The sequence below is a fragment of the Ptiloglossa arizonensis genome, chromosome 8 (assembly GCF_051014685.1).
Source record: "Ptiloglossa arizonensis isolate GNS036 chromosome 8, iyPtiAriz1_principal, whole genome shotgun sequence".
Taxonomy (NCBI): domain Eukaryota; kingdom Metazoa; phylum Arthropoda; class Insecta; order Hymenoptera; family Colletidae; genus Ptiloglossa; species Ptiloglossa arizonensis.
In genome coordinates this window covers 8,065,698-8,081,410 of record NC_135055.1, presented here as the reverse complement: position 1 = coordinate 8,081,410, position 15,713 = coordinate 8,065,698, and the positions used below count along the sequence as shown (strand labels likewise).

The window sequence follows — 15,713 nt, the reverse complement described above, 5'->3', positions numbered from 1 at the left end:
GGTTATGTTAGGCAAGTCGATCTTTAGATTTCTCCTTCGGAAGTATATTGGTTTTCTTGGGCTGTTGAAGGTTTTAATAGACTGAAAGATAATGAGTAGATTTCTTCTAATTTTGAGGAAAAGTTCATCCTATTCTCTCATGATACTACGCTTTGGCTGCCCTGGGGTCCTCTACATATCTGGGTAGATCCCATACTGGGTAAGCTCAGGCCTGCCGGGACAAATGGTTTCGAGAGTCCGTCAGCCACGAGCACAACTGCGTTTTTATCCCCAGGACTCAGCACTCTATGTCCCAGCTTTTGGAATGCACGACACGTACTTTCCAAAGTACACAAACAACGCAAAGTATCTCACTTCTTTGAACAGTTTCCATTAAACACATAAATTATTCTTTGTGATATAATAAAAAGGACATTTTCACTTATAATGGTGACTCATATAGAGCAAATACATAAAAATATACAACGTTGCAATTGTCACGTACAATTTTGAAAAGAGACTTTTGACTCAGACTTCAACATATATCTGCAGCTGCCCTAATAGCAACAAAGAAATCAGAGCTTGCCAAGCTATTCTCACCCCTTCCTTATCCAGGCCTATGATCATATCTAACTCATTTTGAATCACATTCAAATCATTAACTTTTTCAACGTTGTGCAACTTTCCTACAAAATGGTGCACTTTCCGACTACTTTTACACCTGATTTAAATGATGTTGGTGATATCCTACAAGCTAGTAAAAATACCTTAGTGCCTATCACAAAGGGTAAGCAAATCAACAGAAAACAGTCACATCGAACCAGCATACGCTTACTTTACCATTGTATGCTACATCTAATGAAATTAGCTCATGATGTTAGCTGAGTTGTTCGTGATACTCTTAGTTAATTCAAATGGCATACGACTGTGGATCAACATAAGATTTTAGAAGCAAATTCAAACAGTTTATAAAAGCAAACAAGGTACACCCATTGAACTGAAAGTAAATTCTCTTCCAAAGTATTTTTCAAGATTTGCTTTTACTAGAGATCTAACAATGTTTTCTTATATATAAAAAAAAAATAATAAAATGGTTATCATTTACATTTGTAATTGTACAAATGTTGTTTGCAATAACATGTATTGTCTTCTTAACACCATCATATGGGAACTGTACTTCAACAGAAAATGACAGAAAATCCATCATTGTATTACATTATAACAATATGAAGGGTAAAGCCAATAATGAATATAAATTGGTCAGAATACTCACATTCTAGAAAAACTGCATGCTGGTTCTACAGACTCTTCATGAATACATTAGATATATGTAGTATTGACAGTTTTATTATTTATATCAAAAAAGCTCCAGAATGGAATAAACAAACTAGTTTTTGACAAAAGATATTTCTATTAAAACTTGGGGATAATCTAGCATGGAGAAATATGAAGCTCTGCGCTAAAAGTAATTAAATGCATTCAATCATAAAAAGTGCTTCAATAGATTATGATACTGAACTATCTTGCTATTCTAAAAAGGAAAAAGCCGTACTAATTCTATAAATGTTCTCAAAAGTAAGATAAGAAAAGTAAATTTATTTGCAATAACTTCAAGAAATTTGTATGCAAAGCCTACTGAAGGACAATTATTAGTATTCAATGTATCAATTGTACTGCTAAAGAATAATAAGAAGCAATGAGTATCTGCTTGTATTTAATTTCTCATTTATCTAGAGATTATATAACTCTAGATTATATAACTTCTTTTAACTAGATTTGTAATGAAGTAAATGATTTTTCAGATGTTTAAGCAACTGAAAAAAAATGATAAACAAAAATTGATATTTAAAAAAAGTTATTATTTTTCACGTGGAAATTTAATGGTTCAAATAATTAAAAACAATACAAGTAATATTATAATAGCAAAAATAAAACGTTTCTTGTATTACTGAATTGTATTTGTCATATAAATAATACGATTTGTTACTATTGTCAATAGTATTGAAGGCATTTGGAGAGTAAAGAGCTACATACATAATAGGTTGCTCAATAAGTTTTGTCGTTCGATAAAAAATAGAGCTATTAGGTTTGTCGTTTTTCTAAAGATGGTACTACTGTTTGATGAACATGTGTGCAGTTCATGTAGATCTGTCGATTCGTTCATATATTTATAGTTGTTCAAAGTGAGGTGCATAGTAATAAATAGTAAGTATAATAAATAGTAAGTGAGAAAATGAGACACTATAAGAAAGTGCTATAACAATATCTTGGAGACAAGTAAACATGGAGACTTTCTATGAAAAATATTATGGCAATAGCAAAATAATCAAACCTAGTTGTCACTAAATTTGTCTTGCACATTTTAAACAAAAAAATTTGCATTTTCTATCAAATAAAGATATATAAATAATATATTTATCCTAAAGATAATAATATACTTATCCTAATATACTTATCCTAAAGAATCTAGTGAAACTGAGACCACTTATGTATATCAAAACTCAGAAAGGTTATAATTTTTAACGTTTGCTCAATCATCCCACACGTTATGCTAGAAGAACATAAAAAAAATGAATATAATTCCCAAGTGAAAAATTTTTTTCTAGGAGCTATGTCCGTTAGGAACATTTCTGTTTCAGTAGTTGGTAGTACTGTCTGTGCCGAGAGAAGATGATGAACAAATGCGCGGAAGTGTTAGTTATTAATCAAGATAATTAAAAACTATTGTATATTGTGTTAATACATTTTATAAATATTCCACCTCCATATAAGTATCTAAATCATTGAACATAATGTGTTACTGTTTTTCCAAACTTATTAAAGCAACAGATTATACCCCCACGCTACGTGTTGAAGATACGAAAGTGAGGTTAAGAAAGTTCTAAAACGTTCTGTAAGACCACGCGGTGAAAATAAACGATCAAAAAGGAATACGAAGAAAGGAAAGAAAAGGATGGTAAAATGAATTCAGAGGAAGTATAAGAAATGGAAAAACTAGTCGATGCGAATAATTTTCCCATGTAGAAATTTCAAGTATCGGTAGTGAAAATTGGCAGTATACATTTATCATGTAAAAGGTATCATTCACTATACAAACTTAAAAACATAATAAGTGCCTGGATTCCTCATAGGTATTTTGAAAAATTTCCATCTTATCTTCAATGACAGCTACTGCCCATGGATTATTTATATTTGGTTGTAATATTCGGAAACAGGGGATTTATACCCCCTAACCGCATTCTTATATGTATATGGCTCGTGGATTCATAATATGTTAACATTATGAGACTACGATAAATTTCAACCTGTTTGATATACTGTGGGCAATCTTTACTTTAGGTCATATGATTTACCTCTTTTCTTTTTGTTCAAATGCAATTTGTATACTGTGGTGTATCTTTTGTTTTGCATTTATATTTTAAATGTTCATTATTACCGCATATTTCACAAATCTGGTCTGAAGAACTACATACTTTGGCAATATGCCCATATGCTTGGCATTTAAAACATCTTATTACATTGAGGTATCTTTGAATTCTGTATGTTTTTCAGAGCATAAAAATGCGTCCTTTGCTCACTAATGTTTTTAAAAATCTTCTTGGTATCTGTACGATCCTGTTGACATGGTTTTCCTTTGCTTTAAAATGGTGTCTGAAAATTATTTTTTCTCTTAATACATCTAATTGTTTCGAACTAATAGACTCAAAATTTTTTGTAATAGAGTCTTTTAAATCATTAGTTTTATAATCTTTTCAGCATCATATATAATAACAGATGGCATTGTCTTTTGAGGGTTTTCTACTTTATGTCTATATTTTCGAGTTTAATTTTTCTAATTATTTCAACATCTTTCTTAGCTTTTATCTCCATTACAATACGTATATGTCTTATTCCCTTTATTTTTAACTGACTGCGAACCGAATTTAAACTATTAGTAACTTGGGTTCTTATTTCCTCATTACACCTCTTATCCTCTTCATTTTCAGGTTTAACTAGAAGCATTTCATACTTCTCTTTTTCTTTGTACATCTTACTTTTGTCTGTTTCAGGTACACATTCTGGACGTGTTTTCGAAGTATCCGCAACCTGACTGTACAAGCGTTCTGCACAGAGAGCTATATTTTCATTTATTATTTTTAATTTTTCATTTTCAAGTAAATGTTCCTACAGCTTCCCTTCTAATATCGCCCATTTCTCTAAAATAAACCTAATCGCAGGTTTTGTTAGCTTATTTGAGTATATCTTTCAAAATATACAGGGCTTGTTCTTTTCCTTTTTACTTTAGGAGAAGAAGATTCAGGTGGTTTATCTGTGACGGACAAAAATGAGCTAGTTCTACTGTAGCTTGTATTTGTTTTAGTATTTTCAGATTCCATAATTGGTCCCACAAGCAGGTCCGAAAGGTTAGTTGACCTAGACAGAGCCGCCTTACTTAGGCAAGCCTATATACTTTGAGGGGTCAGCCGGTTTTCCGGAATCGGTCGCTTGGGATTGAGGCTTCCCCCTCAACCACTCATCCTATCGTTGCGCACCATAACTTGGGATTGGTGGGCAATTTATAGAGTTACCATTCTCGCGGTCCGGGCGGTTAAACCAAGGCCCCCGTTCCTCCTGCTGTCACGTACCATTCTCAAAGCCGAAAGAGGAATTGAAAATGGGTCGTTGCAACTACCAACAGGAGTCTTATGGTGTGATTAGCAGCAGGTACCTCGGCTGCGCCAGCACCGAATTGGAGCAAGCAAGGCAAGCTTGAGGGAAGCCCCTGAGGGAAGTAGATAGGGACATTTTTTTTTTTTTTATTAGACAATGTCAGGCAATTCGAAGAAACGAAAATAAGCATTGCAGCAATTGCTTATTCGTTGAATCATTTCGATGGAACGGGAAGCCAGTACGAGCGTTAGGAGAAACACGTTTGCCTATTGCAGACTCACGTACAAATTGTCGTCGGAATCGTGTAAGGTATCGGTGGTGTCTTGTCTTATAGGAAGGGCTCTCGAGTAGTTTTATTCGAAACCCAGTTTTATTGCTGCGTCAATCGATGAATTTTTCAAAGAACTTCGTAGCATGTTTTATTGCCAGCCGAGTAGGCCGAGTAAGGTGATAAGAAGACAACAGTTCAAAGATCGAACCTGGAAAAAGGGCGAGGCGTTCGGCGATTATTTTCACGAGAAAATAATATTGGCCAATAACGTACCAATAGGAATAGACGATGAATTAATAGATTACATCATCTTGGGAATTCCTAATCCTGCCCTTCGTGATCAGGAGTTACATACAGAGATTTAGAACGAAGACTAACGTACTAGAAGCGTTCGAGAGAGTACTATGACACGGTAGAGGTAACGTTGCGGAGAAGAAAACCACGGTGGATGGAGACGGATGACAGTACGCGAAGGAGAAGACTTCCCAGGATAGAGGTATGCGGAGAAGATGCCACAATTGCGGATCGAAGGACCATTTGGCAGCTGATTGTCCCAGGGACCTAACCCAGGGGCCCAAAGTGCTTCGAATGTAGACTATGGACAGAGTTCAAAGCGAATTGCCCAAAGAATAATTACAGTATCTACTGAGTGAAGGAGAACACACCTATGAAATCTCGATAGATGGGCAAAAGGTAGTGGCACTTAATGACACCAGGAGCGATTTAAGTTTGATCTGCACCGAAACCTACATCCGAGTAGGCACGTCGCTATTAGGAAACACGAAATTAGGATTTCGCGGTATCGGTTCCCATGCGAATAAGACATTGGGCGAATTACGAACGAATGTCGAGATAGATATGACGCGCAGTTTTTTATGTAATTAATCATTGCATTTCGAGTACCATCGTGATGGAATAATTAATTACATAACAAATAATACGAGCGAATAGGCTGCATCGTCCTTGTATTATTTATTGTCTGATGAATCGGTTTGTAGTATATGCATATGTAGGTTACGGTTTATTCATTATTTTTTTTTTTTTAAATTTACAAATGTACTTGTATGTGCATAGGTTTCGTTCAATGTCCAATATGGATTTTTAAAATGGCCGCCGAATCTAAATTAATTTTAAGTTGAATTATTTTCGGATAAGTACTAATCAGCATACGTAGTGTCAATTCTTATCTCCCGTGACGTTTAAGTTTGATTCCCTTCTATATCAAGAACGATAATTATGACGAGGAAATGGTAAGAGAATATCAAAGCTTTGTGGGAAAGCATTCACTGCAGTATCTAGTGTGTCTTGTGCCTAGAACACATTTCTGCACGCAGAGTGCACTACAAATCACTGATACCGTTTGAGGTCGGTATAACAGATTGTGTGACCTGAATTCCCATTAGATAAGTCGTGTATTTTATATCCGTGTATATTTTGCCTATACACAGGTCATTTTGTTGTAACTTCCAACGTAATCGATGTGGAGTGGAACACTGATATTTCCTGAAGCCACTATTTAGTTACAGTAACTTCCGTAAGATGCCTCATCCATATCCTTTGTATACAATCTATTGGAACAGCTTCATGTGAGAGATATAGTACTTTGATATCGACTGACGGCTATATCATCGGTTATCATAGAAAAATTAATGGACGTGATGTACAGTGATATCAGAATGCATTCATTTTAGCATGGCGGGACGTCCTGAGATTTTCGTAAGCGGTTATTTGAATTAATTAATACTTTATTCGAATAATAATTTCATAGTAGATTGAAGTTTATTATTATACCGATAATACGTCTTTCATATCGATCGTCACATTCTATTTTCTATTTCATTCTATCGTTAATTTTTGAATGTACGACTCTTAACTTTCGGATGAATAATGATAGTTATTTATATAAAGAATAAGACAAAGATCATAAACGAAAAAGCGTATTAAAGTAATTTCAACATTTGCTAGTTTGAAGAAGATAATGATGAACAAAACTAATTACCGTGATATTAGTTTGGAGTGATACAGGCAAGTATCCACTTATGGTGAAACAGCAATAAAGTGTAGTTATGAAGATTAGTTTCACGTCACGTAGCACCGGCTCTGTCAAATGATACGCAAAAGGGATATCATAATGCAGAAATTAAACGTACTTAATTTATTGTATATTTTATGTGCAGAATGCACTGTGTTAACATTTCTGTCCTATCTGCAGAGTTTTATCGATATAACGTAAAGTGGGACCTTAAATATGTGGCCGTGTTAATTTATAGATTCTGAAACATGTTTTTGTGTTGAGGTGGACGTATAACGTTTCAATACAAAAAGTGTGCGATTATAAATTTTTATTTTAAATGGTATATGACAAATGTTGAATAATTTACTTGAACGAATCGTTCGACTTACCTAGATCTGGCCTCATTGAATAAGAGATGTTGGATGTATGTCATAATTCGACTGTCAGAAATTCGTTTGCATGTAAGTGACAAAAAAAGTATCTTGAACAACGCAACGTTCAGGCATAAAATGTTATATGTGCATGTCTGTAATTAAACACTGGCAATGAAAAATTACTATTCGTATTCAAGATGTAATATTTGTAAATTTGCATTTTCATCAGCAGCTGATTTACGAATGTACAAGTGAACGACACAGTAAACAAAAATGAATACAGAGCTTTTGATAGTAATTTGGAAATACGAATTTACGTAACATAAATCGGAAACAGATAGCCAACCAAATTATTAAGGACGTGCAATGATTCAGTAGTATCAAAAAACACTTGAAGGGTACCTGAATAATCATATGCATACAGAAATGACTATATAAGATTTTTTTTTATGTACATATAAAAAATAGTTTTCTATACATTCCAAGGAACAAGGATGAAGTTTTTGAAACAGTGAAATTACATTTCTTTTTATATTATACTTATCGCGTTAAAACATCGGATTACGTATCATGCAAAAAGTAACGTACGTTTTTGATGTATATGTTATAAAACAGAGATCGTATAAATTTATTGTGTAGTGACTCCCCGTTGCCTTAATAACGTAAAGTATGATACTGCAGTACTCAACACCTGAAAGAAGTATATATTACAATACCAATTATCACCAGAAAGATTACGTGCTATTACAGTGGAATGTCGATTAACCGAAATCGTCATTACAAGAAAGCCTACCTTTACGTATACAAATTCTCTATCGGCAAGAAATTATGAAAATATACAAGCTCGCTGTTAGCAACGAATTATGCGAAACGATTAGCCTAATGATAAATTTGGAAGAAGCAAGCTGAAAATATTGCTCACCTTGGTGTACGTTTCCAGTGATACAATGAAGAATCCATTAGCTGTCAGGCAACAAGGTACCCTGGATCTCATCATCACAAGTATCAACTCTTTTCTCAGCATTTTTCCATCGTTATTCATCGGCATATAAGACCACGGAGCTGCGTACATAGCCGTGGCAACATTCGCACTGTCTTGTATTAAACAATCGCAACTGTAGGTAAACATCAGCAGTTGAGCATTACAGCTAAATATACGAAAGAGGAAGAGAAAGCGTTTCACGGCTGATGTTTCTGGCTACAGGAAATAAACTTCTGTCAATGTTAGTCATGCATACGCAGGAATTTCCACTTTCAAGTGACACAATCAGAACTGAACAGTTTACTTGAAATTAGCGTTGATAGCAATTTTGATCTGTAACTAAAACTTGGTTACATGTTAACCATCTGACGAGAATGTCTCTGGCAGACGTATCATTGATAGTTTCATCGAGAACTTTTCTTGATGAAAATAAGTCTAAACATTACTTGACTCTGATTTTCTTTCATTGCGCATTACTTGACATTTTTATAAACATCCAACCAGGAATACTCAGACGAGTGTCGTATTTGGATTTATTTCCAACTGGGGAGAGAGTGAGAGAGAGAAAGAGAGACCTCTCCCCCAAATTTCCAGTGCACTGATAATACTCTTACGAAGACAGAAAAATAAATTGAATTGAGTATAGTTTTCACGATAGGATGAAAATTGTCATTTGAAAACGGGAATTTCCGTTGCAAGTAAAAGGAGGATCGATTTCAACAAACTGTTAAGTATGAATTTATGCGACAGCATTGAAAATCACATTATTTCTATTCTTACGTCATCACTTGTAACACGTACAAGTACTTAAAATTGTACTAGATACTAACCATTATTAGTTGATATCCGTCAAGACAAATTATCAAGCTAAAGAGTAATACTTGTCCCAATGAGAAGAGACTGTATACTTTCTCAAGCATTTTACAATATGCAATAAGTGCTTGATGCTGTCGAACGTTACTTTTAAATATGGAGTAATATTTCAATTCAGATTGCAATGAGAGCTTATGTCCACTTTCATCATGTTCTTCTCTATCGTCCGAAATAATCATGTTTTCCAATCTGTACTGCAGTATTCGAAACTGCCCAGCTACGTGGAGATTCGTGATGCATAAAATGTTGTCGAAACAAAAGTAGCATAGCCCGATTTGATACAATAAAAAAGCCTGCGATAATACAAAGTGGACGATTCAATTGTTTTTGTGATATAACGAGAAGAGAAATATTATGAATCACGTCTCTTGCATTAACTTGAAAGATCGTCTTCAATTGCGAGAAAAGGTCACGACCAAAAGTGAAAAATAACACTCGTAACGATGTAATAATATCTTGCACTGGGGCATGGGGTATATAATGATATCATCGGTACTTTTGCTACTCTGTATTTGTACAATACTCAAGTGTTTCGTACGGATCGTTTTAATACGATGCTTCAAGGCTTTTGTTAAAAAATCTTGTAAAATAAACAAGTATTGGCATTACCTGTACCAAAAATGTCATTTCAAAGTACGGTGACGTGGTAAACGGCAGATCCATTTGTATGTTAAACAGCAGCATCCTGTCTGATGCATTTCTACCAATGTTTACTGAAACGACGATGCGAATAATTTATTTCCTCCTGTGATAGCTACTCAGACCACATTTCATAAGTGTACATGTAGATGTAAATTGGGTATACTGTAGCTAGGAGCTAGAAGGATGACTTCTCGGTTAATGGGAATATAGTGCCATAAACGAGGTTAATTTTGAATAATTTTTTCGTGGTCTTAGGCCTTAGAAGGCTTACATAAGCGTCTGAACCAATACGATTCGCAATTCTTTGTAGAGATCAACTTCTGAGCTCTGCACAGTATATACGTGTTGCCTCGTATTTCGATGGTACTCTCTATATGGTATTTTGTACACTCTTATATTTGTCTAGCATTATACAAAGCAGTGTATACGAAAAAATTTCACAGTCCCACTGAACCCATCATGCCCCAGTGTTCTTTATATAAAACGTTCAGAAGCAATATTTTTACTTGAATGTCCTGTGATTTTTACGGATATTTACATGACTGTATAATTATGAAATTCACGTTATTGGCAGTATAGTTTGATCATCCTGTATGCGTTTTAGAATATCACTGAGAAATCTTTGCAGTTGGAAAATTAAGCATATTTCAGAATCACATTAGGTTCACGAATCAACGATTTTATATAGTAATCTAGTACTCTTACTTTCAGTATAAAAATGAATGGATAATATGTCTGTAAATTTTACGATACAATCACTCGTAACTGATATACACTTGTATCAATTAATCGACTTACCAAAGATGGGATTCACGACGTAAAAAAATAGTGTCGCCTGCACACAACAAGTAAAGCTATAAGTGAAGAGTGCAGAAGTGCGATTGCATGTATCCAAGATCGTTTTCTCGTAGATATCGTATTTTCCGTTCAAAAATTTTCGTCGCAAGTACTGAATTAAACCGAGAAAATCTCTTCTGTGTGCAAGCAAACAAAGTAACTTGAATACGGACAAGTATGCGCTTAAACAGCTGCAGAGATTATACAGTGTGATCTATAGACAGAAAATACATAGTGTACATCCAGTGAGCTGTTATTTATTAGTACTTCGTGTTCGTTCAGTCTTACAAAATTTTAGATTAGTACTATTTTTAAATAATGGAAGTAGTGCCACTAGAAATCTAAATGTCTGCTTTGCGTTTCCTAGATTTATAGTTAAGTTTTTATTCATTTTTCAAATGTGAAATTTGAATTTCATCTTCCATCGAAAATGAAAATATTTATATTTATGGTAATATCACTATGAAAATATTACGAACAGTTTGGCTAGGTGTTCCCGATAAAAATGAGTCTAATCTCAATATTCTTCGGGTTATTTTTATATATATATATGCAAGTCAAATTAATGTTGAAAAAGTTTCAAGTGCATACGATTAAAAATATGACTTGTTCCCTTTCTTTCAAACGGGAGTTTTGTAAATATGTTCGTAGTTATGTATGGTATTATTTAATTCTACAGTAGCGAATAAAGTAATTGCGTTTCTTTAGATAGAAGTGCGATCCATTAACATGAAATTTAAATATTATATCATTAATAAATTTTTATTGAACCTTCAACAGTGATGATTCATTTCTCTGTGTCCAAATTGTGAGAACAGAAGTATGATTTTATTTGAAACGAACATTTGATTTGGAAGTTTTACAAAATAATTTCTATCTATTAATGAAATTAATTTGTTTTATTGGTCTAATTTTTGGGGTATAAATAATTTCCCAAGATAGCTTCGTAATAGATTATCTATTATAAAGTTTCATAGTAATTATAATCAAAAATTTACTTTTACAAGTCGCTAAAAATTTGTTAACAACACATTAACGGATCTATCTTTGACGTTAACTTTTAATAAGATTAAACGGGCTTTATTCGTTCAATTTCTCGCATACTTACGCGAAAGTCACTTCTGCAATAATACATATCTAGCGTCAGAATCCAACTATGAAAAAGCATGCCAACGACTGAATAAACTAGGGTGATATATCTGCATCGTTCTTCAAAGTGATTAGTTGCCGTGGAAAGACCAGTTAACTTTAGACAGAACATCGTTAACTTGAGAATAGCATCATTATTGCGTGCCATGGTCACTGATAAATTCGTTTAACCATAGAATTCAGATATTGGACACGTACTATAGACTTTCTATCGATTCTACAATCTATCCAGAAAAATTATATTTATCTTATTCCTCTGTCTATGAACGTAATTGTTGCTCTTCGTTCGGAGCAATGTAGACAATTAATACGTTACGTGACGTTCATAATATCACTACGAGATTCTCTGTGAACTAATTCAATTGTAACTAACAGGTGTGTCGTATTGCAAATGGGAAATAGGGTTCGCTGCACATAGAACACGAGTCAAGAATTTTCTCAAAAATGTGTCTTCACTTGGAACAACGTGATTGCAGTTTGCCTTAAAAAAATTATTTCCACTATGTATGCTGCAAGTGATAACAAATTGCTCGGTCACATTCCACAACGATTCTCGTTGAAATCGTAGCTACCTACTGTCAACGAAATTAATATTTTTCCACACTCAATTATCACCTGAGAGTGACGAACACTTCTCGTTTAAATTAACTTAAAAATACTGCACAATGTATAGTAATACTCCGATGTTATTTTTACGCAGTTACCAATGCACTAGAATCTGGTACATATTATAAAGAAAGATGATCCGGCGATAGAAAAGATCCTACTGTACGTACGTCTAACTCACGTCGAATCTCATTTAAGTATATGTCTCGTTTATAAGTTTCTATGGAGGTTCCAAGGATCGATTATTGAAGCACGTTGAAAGAAATCAATTCCATCTGGTCTTTAATCTAGAAACATACATTATTCATCACTTGTACACTTTATATTTATGGCATAACGATACTTAGGCTCCGTTGTATAGAAGAAAATGATTCCATCGTACATGCCATGGCAATTACTAACCGGATAAGTGAGGGTAATGCATTGGATCGATGAGTTATTAATGATCCCGGTAGCGGCAATCAAGTACTTCCTATTTGACTAAGTGGTGACATATCTTTTTGCAAAAAAGATACTTATGGTAACGTACACTGTGCAGCAACTGTTCGGGCCCACTTGAAATTCATTATGAATATAAAAAAAATACAAGGGTTGAATGAACCCTACGTTTGTACATTAATGTTAAGAGTGAAGTGACGTTCAGTATCGGATTCCTACGTGTTAAAAGAATGTGTAGTGATATTGTATAGTTAATGTACTTTATTAGGTGAATACAGAAGTTCAATCAAGAATGTTCTTAATATCCATATAATTTAGTTCGACATACGTAGCACATAAAAACTGACAATGGTTTTTGAATTTTTTAGTGCTTCTCCTTCGTAGCGATATACGGAGTATGGCGCTTTTAGGTGTTCGGTCGAGCATCTAGTGACAAAAGACAATACAAATATGACGTACTCTATTCTTCGTTCAGCAATATCTAATAAAGATTAAAAATAGATAAAAATATGGCGTTTTATGGTTGGTGCATTTGCTTATCCGTTTAAGTTATGTGTGTACAGTAATTCTAGCCTTTAAGTGACTACACGTTTAGTTACACATGAAACTACGTTTGAAACGATGTACAGTGTGTCCCAATCATCATCGGTCGATTTGAATTTCACGCTATTTTTAAAACGTCAAACCGATTAACTTGAAACTTGACATATGTCACGTAGACAGATGGGAAATTAATCATGGAAAAATACACGGTGAAAGAACGCGTGCAAATTAATCAGGCGTATTACGAAAAATTGCGATTTTTAACGTTAACGATTCGGGAACTTCGTGATCATTTTTCTTGAAATTATGCCATAAAAATTGTTACTTTCGAATGTACGATAGAGGGGATGTATAGAATCAATTAGTTATGCATGAATCGAGATTTTATTAAATAAAAAATATAGAAATATACCTTGAAATATATAAAATTTATATGTTTCGATTCTAGGTTTGTATCCCCTTCGATGCAATAATTTATATAGGAAAAATTTTTTCACAATTTACCATAGAAATGACAAGAAAAGAGACAATGATCAGGCTAATATATATAAATTAATATTAAAGGCTATAATCACATAGTTAAAGTGTAATTAAAAATCCAGGATAAAGATTATAAAAAAACTGTTCTCTTCAATCGTAAAAGTGTAAATAAGTGTAAATTTTGAAGTAGAAAAATTTTCTTACACATACAGTACTCCCATTGCTGATTTTATTTGCCTTAATTTCGTATAAAATAGATCGAGTCTTAAAATGAAATCGTTACCATTCCTCGATAACTGAACATTCAACGAACTGGATTTATCGATTAACAACGGAATAGTGCAAATCAAGGGACTTGCTTCGTAGACACGAATACGAAAAAAATTGTTTTCCATGCCTATCAACAAAACAAACATACATTCGTACTCACGTTGTATTTCTCCTTGTACAGTATATCACTCGTGTATCTAAGAAGTACAAATGATTCATATTATTTTATCTAGAAAGCAATGCACGGCTGTATGTATAATATTACATTACAAGACAGAAGAAATTCAGGCTGCATCCACGGTTCGCTGTTTCAATAGTGTGAGATATGACATTGCGGTACTCATTATCTGCAACAAGTGATACGAATAAATTATTTGGTAGCAATGTTAAGTAGACGTACATAACATCAAACGGGTGAGTTTAATTACCTTAGTGTAAGTTTCCAGAGACACATAGAAGAATCTACGGGCTGTCAGGCAGCAAGGTACTCGAGCCCTCAACATCACGAGTATCAGGTCCTTTCGTAACATTCTTCCGTTCTCATTCATCGACATACATGGCCATGGAGCAGCGTACATGGCCGTAGCAACATTCAAACTGTCGTGTATTAAACAGTCACAGCTGTACGTAAACATTAACAGCTGCGCTGTACAGCCGAGTTCGTGAAAGACAAAAAGAAAGCGTCTTGCAAGTGGTCCATCTGCCTACAGAGCATAATGTATTGTAGGTGAAAGTTAAGTAATAACAAAGCATTCTTACTACAGTAATTCCCGTTTTCAAGTCACAATTTTACACGGAGCTCAAGTAACAGAATCACACTCATTTATGTTTACAGAAGGCAATAAGTTGTACACGTAATATCAAATCTTATACATTGAAGAAAATTAGAACTTGTATACTTTTTTATTCGTATTTTCATGAATTACGAATTGATTGTTGCAGATCTCCCGGTGCGAAGAAGTCGAAACATGATCGTTGTATGGATTGTTTTTAATTTTGCGTAAAATGTATCATCTTTGAAATTCGCAGTTACGTATTTCAGTATAAAAACCTTGCCAATTCATCGATAACGCAGTCAGGATGATATAATATAATATCTTTTCTGAAGATCTAATGAAAAATATACAAATATTTGGTTTCATTAGCGATGTCGCTTTAAAGTTATGGTCACCTAGCACATGTAGTGCGAGACTCGCCCGCTATAGCTCTATCTTGCTCGTTCTTAGCTCAAGACAAGTATCGCTACCTACCCCACTTTCAAGTGGAGTTTATCACTTTGTCACTTTTGTGATTTGAAAACAAGAATCACTGCATTACAATACACGATTCTCGTAACGTGTAGAAAATTTTTTTCACGAGCAGAGTAAAGTTTTTCTAATATAGTTATAAGTGAAAATAATTAGTTGGGTATATGAAATTGTAAAATCATAAGTTTTTAAAACTCACCAAAAGTACTTGATATCCGTCAAGGCAAATTAACAAGCTAAACAATAACACTTGCCCCAATGAGAACGAATTGAATACTTTCTCAAGTTTGTCACAGAATGCAATTAATGTCTGATGCTGTTCAACGTGAGTTTTAAACGTGGCGTAATATTTATCAGC

General features: G+C 34.0%; 1 protein-coding gene and 1 long non-coding RNA gene across 2 annotated transcripts; one reads left to right on the top strand and one right to left on the bottom strand.

The window, feature by feature from the left end:
• The first annotated feature begins 2,337 nt into the window (after nt 1-2,337).
• Nucleotides 2,338-6,670, top strand: LOC143150186 (uncharacterized). The gene is made up of 2 exons (XR_012992976.1): nt 2,338-3,056; nt 4,029-6,670. It is a non-coding gene; the product is annotated as an uncharacterized LOC143150186 (long non-coding RNA).
• Nucleotides 6,671-7,916: 1,246 nt separating this feature from the next.
• Nucleotides 7,917-11,919, bottom strand: LOC143150663 (odorant receptor 13a-like). The gene is made up of 6 exons (XM_076319114.1): nt 11,731-11,919; nt 10,240-10,300; nt 9,753-9,856; nt 9,101-9,436; nt 8,211-8,486; nt 7,917-7,979 (listed from the first exon to the last, which is right to left on the bottom strand). Exons 1-6 carry the CDS (start codon nt 11,917-11,919, stop codon nt 7,917-7,919), a joined length of 1,029 nt encoding a protein of 342 aa, XP_076175229.1.
• Between the last annotated feature and the right edge of the window lie 3,794 nt (nt 11,920-15,713).